Source organism: Microchirus variegatus (assembly GCF_963457635.1).
Source record: "Microchirus variegatus genome assembly, chromosome: 3".
Taxonomy (NCBI): Eukaryota; Metazoa; Chordata; class Actinopteri; order Pleuronectiformes; family Soleidae; genus Microchirus; species Microchirus variegatus.
The window spans coordinates 14,151,982-14,162,976 of record NC_139804.1 but is presented as its reverse complement, the minus strand read 5'-3'; the positions used below and the strand labels follow the sequence as shown (position 1 = coordinate 14,162,976).

The window sequence follows — 10,995 nt, the reverse complement described above, 5'->3', positions numbered from 1 at the left end:
CGTGGGCTTCACTCTTCTCAAAGTCTTACACAATTTGGCAACTACTCAAAAACACTGTAAAGTATTGTTGTGTGTTTTTACAGGATCGTCATTTTAAGATAATCATTGCCCTAGTTCACTACAATTTGTAAGTAGCTGTAAGTAGAACAGTGGGTTTTTACATCATTATATAAACTGTCAAAAATAACTTGATCAAGCATTGCATCCCCCTGAGAGGAGCTATTTAAGAAATGATAATAATTAGCATACACCATATTCTGCAAATCTTATAAACTGAACGTTATTATGCTATAATGACGTTCAGTTTGGCCTATAATAATAATAACAGCTCAGGCATAAGCAGATAAACTGATTTGTCATCATTAAGGGTTTCTTGTCTTTATCTCCTCTTGTTGTGTCTTTCTTTTTTGACATGTATCTGAAGGACAAGTCTTTACATTTGTCAAAACACAAATTCAGTTACTCATTTTAATATGCAAGGGTTTGTGATCCCAATGGAGTACAGCTGAAAACACGTCTCCAGTTACTGATCATGTGACGTAATCACCATGATCAATCACCATGATCCTGACTGAATTTGCCTCTCTTTTTTTGGTGGCATGACGTCTACAAAAGAGAAAATGAGCAGGCTGTGTGTTAAGTAGTGCAGGCCAGAGAGGACGGAGAAGTCAACAAAGATTTGCCTGTGTGCTTTAGCTATGGCCCCAAAAAACTCACTGCATTGCATGATGGCAACAGAGAGGTGACATCTATACATCCAGCATCACAGCCGCAGCTGTCTTTCAAATTGGCCGTAGCTTCCGTTTTAAACGACTTGAGGCAAATGTCAAAATTAAACACAATACAGAGACATTTTGAGCCACGAGCACCGGACACACCGAAGAGGCTGTGTGACGTAAGCCGGGCTACGTATTATCGCAGTCCATTCACACATGTAGCTATTTTAGTCGAGATCAAAATGATGATGATGATTGAGTGATGTTGCTTTCATCACTCAATCATCATTTTGGGCTGTATGTTAACACCTGCACAGGGATCATCTGCATGTACAATGGTGGTGGCCATGGTAGATGGAGACATGGAACTCACACAGACCATAGCTTGATCTTGAGTGTGCCGGCCTTTTGATTGTTATGTAACTGTCAGTTGGCTAAAGCAAATATTAAATCCCAAAAGAACAAATGAATGACTGTATTGTGGTTGTTCTTCACAAACTCCTTTTCTTGAAGTTTGCAGATGGGATAAGACTCTATCCCTTCTTTTTCTTCCATCTACATCTCAGTGCCTGAACATGTTGCTGACAACAGCGAGGCAACAGATCAGATTTGAATTCCACAGTGATGATGACAGCAGCTACATAATTTAAATACAAAACTATTCCACAACATATGACTATCAAATCAAATGTTGTGTCACCACAGGCTGAGCTAATCCTGTATTATATTCCCAGCTTTCTACATTTAGAAGTATTTGACCTATTAGCACTGAGCCACAGCTCATGGCTATAAAAGCTGTGGATTAGTTAGATGTATATGGATTTGTTAGAAGGGATAGCATCAGCTAATGTGAGGTAAAAGTAATAATGTTATGATGTTAATAATATCAGAGCCCTGTTTCTGAGCTGAAAACCACAAGAAGGATTCCATACAGCAGATGCTGTATATGAGATCAGTTGTTTTTATCATTTAAGGATCATGCTGCCGTCAGATGGTAGTGGTGATTGTCTTTTTGTCACTTTTATTCTATTTTGTTGACACAATAACGATATGTCATTAATTTTGCTTCCCGATTCATTCTTATTGGCCACAACGCAAATACACTCAACTGGCACGTGCTCAGTGGTCACAGTATACTTACTGATACAGAGGTGAAACACATGTTTTCAAAGGAAAACATTGTGGAATTCAACATTATACTCCTTACTCTGTCACGACTGTTGCTTTACTGCAGTTTACCACTGCAGTGACCTAGACAGGGGTGATGGGGGGGTCACAAGAATGTGACGGCACTTGGAGCATCAAGTTACACTGTTGTCCATGGACACAAAGAATGCCTTGTCTGCACTAAATATAGTGTTGGGGTTGAAACTAACTGTTATTTTCTTTATCAGTCTGTTGATTATTATTATTCTCACTTCATTGATTTGTAGTGTTGGCCCATATTGAGTTTACTGTCAGAGGAACTGAAATCATTCAGGTGAATTGAATTGCTTTAGAAAATGACGATTAATGCATGAATCAGTTATTCATCAATTGTTGTACCCATCTGTTAAAGGCAACAGGTCTCTTTCTATTTCAGAGGAAATGACGAGGAAGAGGATGGTGATGCCCTGATTACACAGAGATTGAACCGTTTTTGTCTTGATGACTTAACACAGAGATAACAGTGTGGTAAGGATGAGTGCATGGGCCTGTGCTCTCTCTACCACCTGTCTGTCAACCCCTACTTGCTTCCATAAATGCAATGCTTACATTAAAAGTGAAATATTTGTCATGCTCTGCAATCACCTCACCTGTGTCAGGAGCAAACCTGCTCTCAATCTCCTCATCACAGCAGCCGTCTTATTCCCTGGCTCTGCGCTCACTCGTCGCCACATGGTTACAATCTAACATCGCCGAGTTTAACTCTACCGTCTGCTCGTCGGTGGTGTTTTTGCCAGTTAACTCCCGTGTCCTCGTTTGCATGCTGCCTCTGACGCTTATCTTCACCACCGCTTGGGGCTGATTGCATCGTCACATTATTTGCAGGTCAAAATCAGCTATATTTATGGCCAATAATGAAGCTGCAAGTATTGGATTCACAGATAATCTGTCCTGTGATCTCTATACGTACATCTCTGAAACTCTCTGCTGATAAGGACACGTCAGATTGTGTTCATTATCTGACTCTCCTTTGGGCCGAGCTCATGTTTCTCACAAAGCATATCTGCAAAAAGCAACTTCTCCACACCACCACGGTTCCATTCATAGTCTATCTACAGTATATACTCGATCTCATATTCCGTTCCAATAGCAGGTTTGCAGTGTTGTTGCTGATGCTGGAGTAGCAGTCATTACACCAGGGCTGTCAAACATAGGATGAATTTTCTTTATTTTTCACGTCCAGTGAATGTTGTGTGTTTCTGTTGTCGTTCCACTGTGATCGGTAAGTTGTAACGCACATGTGTCGGTGCTAAACCTAGGCATAATATTGTTGAAATTGCACTTGTTTTTCCTCAAGAGATGTCAGGTTGTTCATGATACGATATTCAGTGTTCTTGTTTTTTAAATATATATTATGATGCTATTATTTTACTGGTCTGGCCCACTTGAGATTGTGTGTGGCACCTGGACTGAAATGAGTCTGACAGCCTTGCATTACTCCAAAGCAGGGATTCTTAAAGTTTTGATACCTGAGGGCCAATTTAGGAACCCAACATTGGACTGAGGGCCGCCAAAGGAAAAAAAACAGAAAGAAATCCCATTTGTAATAATTTTAATTACCAGATTGCAGTTCTACAGTTTAGAGTTAACTAATATAAGCGTTAATATAATGTAATTTAAAGGTGCCATATGTAAGAATGTGGCCAAAAACGGTTACTACATTCAAATTCAAAATACAGAGGTCTTTTAGGTTTCGTTTTCTGGCGTAACTGGCAACCCGTGGTTGCTCGGCAGCTGAGACTCTACTGACTGCAATGATTGCTAGACGGTGGTAGGTGGCGCCACATGTCAAAACATGATTTCAAAACATAAACATCATTTGCAGTTTGCAAAAAAAATGTTTTTAATGCAAAATAATTTGTCTGTACTGTTGTTGTTGGTGAGTTCAGTTTGTTATATGAACATTATTCCTGAGTCTCTGTGACATATTAGGAGGATTTTATGACCAGTTGATTTAGATTTATTACATAATGCACATTTAAGCATTAATATAATAACGCTTTATAATTTACAGGGTAATTACCCAATATTTTGGCCATTGTTCTTACCTTCTAATTACAGGTTAATACCAATTAACACATTTCTGTTACCATATTTACTAGCTACCTACTTATTACCAGCTTATAACCCAATAATACACTAAAATTCACCATATAGTAACCAGGTAAATACCCAGTATTTTTGTTTACACTTATTGGTCTGTATCCAGTAATGTCCAATAAACATTTAACAAGCTTAGTAGCTCCTGGATTAAAACTATCAACTGTAATTCATTGCGGGGCTGCCAGAAATGTGTCTGCGGGCCGCCATTGGCCCCTGGGCCGCACTTTGAGAACCAATGCTCCAAAGGGAATTATAGTAGAGCAGCAGCAACAGGAGTGAATGTTCTCTCTCTCTGAACTGTGACTGCTTCATGCCTCCTGTGATGGGACAGATGGTGGGAAACACCATTCTGCAGGTAGTCATGACTCCTGCAGGATCAAGATCCACATCTTATATATGAATAATAATAAAAAGAACACATATACATAAATTTTTCTTTATAGCCCAACTGAAGCCGATGCTGCACATGCTGAAATTCTTCTCTTCTCTCTATATGATATTGCAAGGTTTAGATGATGTATGCTATGATTTGGCAAATAAGGAATGAAAAGGGCACGTGTCTCTGGTTTGATCGGAGACCTAATGTTCAGGAAGCTCATCATCAGTCTCAGGAAAGGAATCTTGTTTTTGATATAATGTCTGAGAAGTAAGTTCATCTGGCATCATCTGCATTCTGGTATGAAGTGTGCAGATGATTTTCACGGATTGCAGGTGATTATTTCAGTGGTCATTCAGCCAGGGACGATCATTAGATTTTGGCTTTTTTTTAGTCGTAGTGTGGCAATCTGGTAAATCTGCTCAGTGATCACTGAAAAGGTGAGTAAGTCATTTGGGAGACAAAATAGTGGAGGCATACAATAAACATGCTGCTATAGTAGTTTGTATTTGAATTGTATTTGTGAAGATTGCACTGCCACTGACAATACTGCTACACCTCAAACTAAAATACTGCCTGTGTTACTCTTTATTCTAAATTTGGACTCTTGTTTATAATATTGACACTTATATGACTGTTAAATTACAGTATGCATCAAAACAACCTTTATTACATATGGAATTGAAGATCATTTGCTTAAAGAATAATTCCTCTTGTTTTTCTCTCACCCGTGAAATCAGTGTGATGGGTGTTGTGTTGGTGCTGTGCCCACCCACAGGAGGAAGATTTCAGGCAGGGAGGGAGGGACTTTGCCTGACAACATTTAACCAGTGAGCAGCCTGGTCCCGGTGACACAGAGAGGGCTTTTTAAAAGGAGAAACTCACAAACCCAAGCAGACCTGTACTGTGATCCCAGTGATGCTCGGGGTTTTTCTTTTAAACTGGATAATTTATCCAGTGGTGCTGCGCTGCGCGGACCTCTCCACGAGCTGTGCGCCCTGCAGTCAGCTGGATCAGGAGCTTTGAGAGTAGACAACTGCAGTATAGACACCGTGTTACTGTGGATGGACAGCGCACAAGTGCATTTATCTCTGGATTTATACTCAAGGATTATCTGCCTCACCAATCCGCTTCGTGGTCGGATGACATTTCTTTAAAAAAGGAGAATGTATGGAATAAACCAGCGCTGTATTTACATGTAAGGCCACGAGTTAAAGGAGTGTGACTGCAACTCTTTGATTGAAACTTCATTCATTCATTCATTCATTCATTCATTCATTATTATTTGTTGTTCCTCCTGCAGATCGTTCCATTTTTTCGTGCTGTGGTGTCATGCTCAGGTAAGTGCAGAATTTGACACAATAGATTTGTTTTGGATAAAATAGGAACAATAGAAATAAATGATTTGTTTTCAATTCTAAGACGAGTGAATTGGCTTATACACATTGACACATTCCTTAATCCCAGTTTAGAAAGGAAAAACATTACATATTTCATTTTTCCCATCACATAAAAAAGGGGGAGAATCACCCGTCTCCTAATTTTAAGCAGTATGTGAGGACGCAGGGCGCAGTGACGGACCAGCTGAGCCGCAGACAGATCCGGGTCTACCAGCTCTACAGCCGCACCAGCGGGAAACACGTCCAGATCCAGGGCAAGCGGGTCACCGCCACAGCTGAGGACGGAAACATGTACGGTAAGAGCTCAACTTTAACTTTATTATTAGAACAGTATAACATACCGTTAGTGTTTAGTCAAAAATATTGGTCTAAATATAACCATCTTCTTTTGGGATGTCACAAACAATATGCAGTTATAGCCTATGTGTTTAAAGTTTGGTTTATTTATGTAAATAATACACCTAAACAAACATCAAGTGAAAAGATTGTAGTTTTCTTTGTTTCTCAGTTAATACAAATAATTTTGTGGACAAAACCATTATATTTGTAATTGTAATTAGAAACAAAGAATAAATAACTAATTTACTGACAATGAGCCCTACTGTATATGTCATTCTAAGCATTATACTTGTTTGGGTTTGGAAATCTGATCAAAACGAAAACTGGCATTGTGATTCTTATGTTTTAGTCTTCTGAAGAATGTTGTTAAACCTCACTAGAACTAGTTCTGTGACTTGTTATTTGAAAGGCTATGACACACAGTGTTTTTTTTAAATTATTATTTCTTCTTGGTGAACAGTGGATAGGGCCGCAAACAAAACATGTCTCATTAGGAAGTTTTGTCTGCAACAAATGGTCAAAAAATGTGAATGTTGAGCTTTTCTTCATGGTTTGGTCTCTGACACAAAGTCTCTGCGGGAGATTGACTGACGTCCTCAGGCACCAGCAGCAGTTTCACCTCTCGCCTGCTTGTCCCTCTCTCTGTGAGGTGTTTTCAGGTCTATATGCTAATTCAGCCTCCCTGCTGTATCCATGAATCCATCGTCTGGCAAATTAGCGGCTGATTAGAACAAGTCCTTTGTCTCTTCAGCCCCAATACACACGGCTGTTGTAATGCCCAGTGGCCATAATTAACTGCAAGACAAATTCAGCTGAGGATGTTTATTCTGCTGCCAATACAGCACTTTAATGTCCAGCAATTCAGTGAAGGAATGGTGGTGATTATTGTTCAATTATTAATTGGGTCACTTACTGACTGATAATAGTGCCGTGATAAGAGCAGATAAGTGTCTAGTTTCAGTTTAGCAGATGAAAGAATCTGTTAACTCCAGGAGGAAACAAATACATGTTTATTTTTTAAGTCAGATCATCATATTATAGAGAGAAGAGAAAGCCAACAACAGGCCACACAATGAACAAGCACTATAGGTGTCAGTGGAGAAAAAATCTCTGACAGACCCAGACTATATATTTTCTGTGTAATATATTAATACACACTGATCTTTTCCGTGCAGCTCGCCTGTTTGTTGAGACAGACACCTTTGGCAGTCGAGTGAGGATAAGAGGAGCAGAAAGCAGGCGTTACCTCTGCATGAACCGGAAGGGGAAACTCGTTGGAAAGGTACAATACACACGCATTCTTCTTCTTTTGTCTGCACATAATACACATTTACACCAATGTTTGTTAGCGTTGAACAATGTAGAGTCCATGCTTTGACAAAATGAAGTCAAAGAGAGACATTGCACAGAGTGGCCATATTTGCAGTGTGTCACAGAAATGGAATAGAATATTAATATTGTGTTTTCATTCATTCAGTATTACCTGAACTTAAGAAGTGTTGTGGTTTTGTCTGCCATGTTGTTACATGTTTGTAAAGTATAGCCTGGGTTAAATAAAGTGTGTTGCAATACATAGCTTCATCCTTAGATGCAACTAAACCCTTCATACTGTTTATTGAAATATATCTAAATTCAACCAGGGTTCGGCCCAGTTTCTATTAAGGAACAACTTTATAAAAAAGTGTGCTTTTGAGGATTAACTAAAAACATTTTGTTAAAATAAAGAAACTTACCCACAACATATTTACTGCAGAGAGATCCTCCTGCCTGCAGGTGTGGAGACTTGCATCATTTTCAAGTGTTTTTCTTAATATTTTGTGATATTTGCAGTGCGTTTTTCTTAATGTATTGTGTTGTGATATTTGCACCGCATTGTTCTTAATGTATTGTGTTGTGATATTTGCACCGCATTGTTCTTAATGTGTTGTGTTGTGATATTTGCTGCATGTTTTTCTGAATGTGTTGTGATATTTGCAGTGCGGTTTTCTTAATGTGATGTGAATTTTGCAGTGCGTTTTTCTTAATGTGTGGTGTTGTGATATTTGCAGCACCCTGACCTCTCAGGGCCACCGTAGTAATCTAATCTAATACATTTTGATTCACTAGTGAAGTGCCTGTAGGAAGTATGTATTCCTATAGTGGTAGCTGAAGAAGATCTTTCAGTTATGGTAATGCGTGATAAGGAACGTAAAAGGCTAACATTATACAAACACTGTGCAACCTCAATAGGCACAACGCAAATGTTTTCATTTTCGATTAGCATTAGCGTAGCTAGACGTGACAGTCACAAAACAGCTAACATAATGAGGTTGCATAGTGTTTGTATTATGTTAGCCTTACCCTAATGCTTATCGTAGCCATGCTAGCTTACCTTTGGAAACAGGTTCACCAAGTTAGCCGCAAAGTAGTAGCATGCTAATGCTAAATAAATATGTGCTCACGTATTGGTGAATGGACACCTCGTCGTTTCAGTATAACACCATGTTCTGCGGTGAACCGTGTGAAAATGTCTCACCCATCGTGAGGACAGCCTTTTCACTCCCACCTCCCTGCTCCAGACAGCGCAGCTGCTGCTGATGAGCCACTGCCTGCCTGGTGTAGCGTGATAAATCAGCGAAAGTGCAGTGTGATAAATCAGTGAATATTAAAATTGATCCAAAACATTTGAAAATCAATGATGCACACCATCGGGCCATGCTCAACCCATATTCACAGTCTTAGGGCAAAATGACTAACAGTCAGCAAGATATGCCTGTCACAGACAGACAACCACACAGCATGCTTTATAGATAGATTAGAGTGGTCGGCTTTATTAGCTCATCTTCACCGTTCATATATTTCACTCCCCATGAGATGATTCACGTTTTTACCTGATGCCTTTTATCAGCCAAAGTGTGCAGACATGGATCAGTTGTCATTCGTCTGAGAGCTAGATTCTTCTCAGTTGACCACTAACATACACACTGAAGCTACTGGATGAATACTTCAATCTACTGTCATTGTTTATTATAAGTTGTCAGTCACCACAGGATATTATGTGCTGGGAACAAAAGGCAGATCCTCACAGTCATAGTTGACAGGGATGAAGGGAAAGTACCATCCCATCATGCATTGCTCGCCTCTGTGTTTGGTCAGAAGTCAACTCTCTACTTCCTTCATGGAAATGGAACAGATGGGCCCACACATCTGGCTGATTGTGGCTGCTCTTGGTTCAGAGGTGTTGAAGGTGTGGCTGCTGTAATCTGTGACAGAGACATAAAGTTGTTTTTTTCTCTGATGAGCATTTACTCATTTCAAAGTATTGTGAAAGTAACTTTTTAAGATGCCTGTTAACAACTACACACTTTAAAGACCACACATAGAGAAAATCTGCATTTTTAGCTTCCAGGGTCACAGGAGCAGCTGGTCTACAACTCATGTGTGTCATGACGTAAAATCACAGTTTTTCTCAATGGACTTTGGTGGGGGAGTTAACAGTATACATAACAACGAGATGAGGCAGCACACATATTCATTAAGCGCAGGATAGATTTCATTAAGGGAGTCGCGCATGTGTCAGTACCTCATACAACCTCACACTCAAAAACTGAAATAGAATTGACCAATGGCTGGACCCGGATCAGGTGATTTACACATGTCGATGATATAGTTACATAGCTATGCGTTTTTTGTGTGATGTATGTGTGAACGACAACTTATATATTCAGTGTGAGTCTGTCTTGCTCTAACATGATCAACCTTTTCTGTTTCCTCACGCAGCCCAATGGCCGGAGCAGGGATTGCATCTTCACAGAAATAGTGCTGGAGAACAATTATACAGCGTTCCAGAATGCCAAGTATGAGGGCTGGTATGTGGCTTTCACCAGGAAAGGGAGGCCTATCAAAGCCTCCAGGACGAGGGAGAACCAGAGAGAAGTCCATTTCATTAAGAGGCTCCACACAGGTCCGCCTCCCTTCCCCAACACAGACCAAAGCAAACACTTTGAGTTTATCCGATTTCCATCCCCACGTCGAGCGAAAAGGAACAGGAAATCACATACTTCTTCCTAACATGCAGCTACAGAAATGAACTGATGGAAGAAACAGATGCTATTTTATTTTTGTACATTTTGATAGATAAGCAAAGGTTAAAATGCCATAAATCTAAAGTAATATTGCTGTAAAATGGTCATGTGTAAATACTGAAAAAGAGTAAAGCAGATGGATTATTTAATTCTGGCCTGTGTGTATGTGTTGACTGGTGGGGAACTGACGAGAGACACACAAAAAAAAGGATTTCATAATCTGCATGAACAACAAGGCAAATTCACTGGTACGTAGTGTAAGTTTCCAGCTTGTATTACTATTATTTCCAAATAATACAGCCCATATTATTATCATTATTATAACAGTGGTAGAACAACAGATTTGATTATTAAATGATCAACCTTAAAAACAAATAATCTGAGCAATTTCAATAGGTTCCTCGCCACCTTTGTGTGCGAGGTCCCTAAATATATTGATGTATTCCTCCAGCATCCGATACAATTGCATACATTATGCAAATTAGATGATGCCGTCATTTAGCAAACTTCTAGCGACCTTTAGGACAGCCTCCAATTGCTACTTTCCTGACTGACAAGTTGGCGACACTGGTTTCACAGTGTTCCATTTGAGAACTCATATCTATTTTTACGTAATGGGTCACAGAGGTTGTTTATGCACTTCTACCTCCATTAGTAAATTATTTCAGTGTTAAGTGTTTCAAACAGCAGATTCTGTGTCCCTCTAAGCTCAAAGCAGTGATTTTCTCTGTGGACTTTCTCTGGATGTCTTCTCTGAGCATGACTCCTGCAGGTTCTCGGCACAGAGAGCA

The 10,995-nt window shown here is 39.6% G+C and overlaps 1 protein-coding gene across 1 annotated transcript; it reads left to right on the top strand.

Annotated features, from left to right (window-relative positions):
- Nucleotides 1–5,567: 5,567 nt before the first annotated feature.
- Nucleotides 5,568–10,190, top strand: fgf17 (fibroblast growth factor 17; the record flags this gene model as incomplete). The annotated part of the gene is made up of 5 exons (XM_083886272.1): nucleotides 5,568–5,599; nucleotides 5,705–5,741; nucleotides 5,920–6,097; nucleotides 7,316–7,422; nucleotides 9,900–10,190. The coding sequence occupies 5 exons, from the start codon at nucleotides 5,568–5,570 to the stop codon at nucleotides 10,188–10,190; spliced, it is 645 nt and encodes a 214-aa protein (XP_083742398.1).
- Between the last annotated feature and the right edge of the window lie 805 nt (nucleotides 10,191–10,995).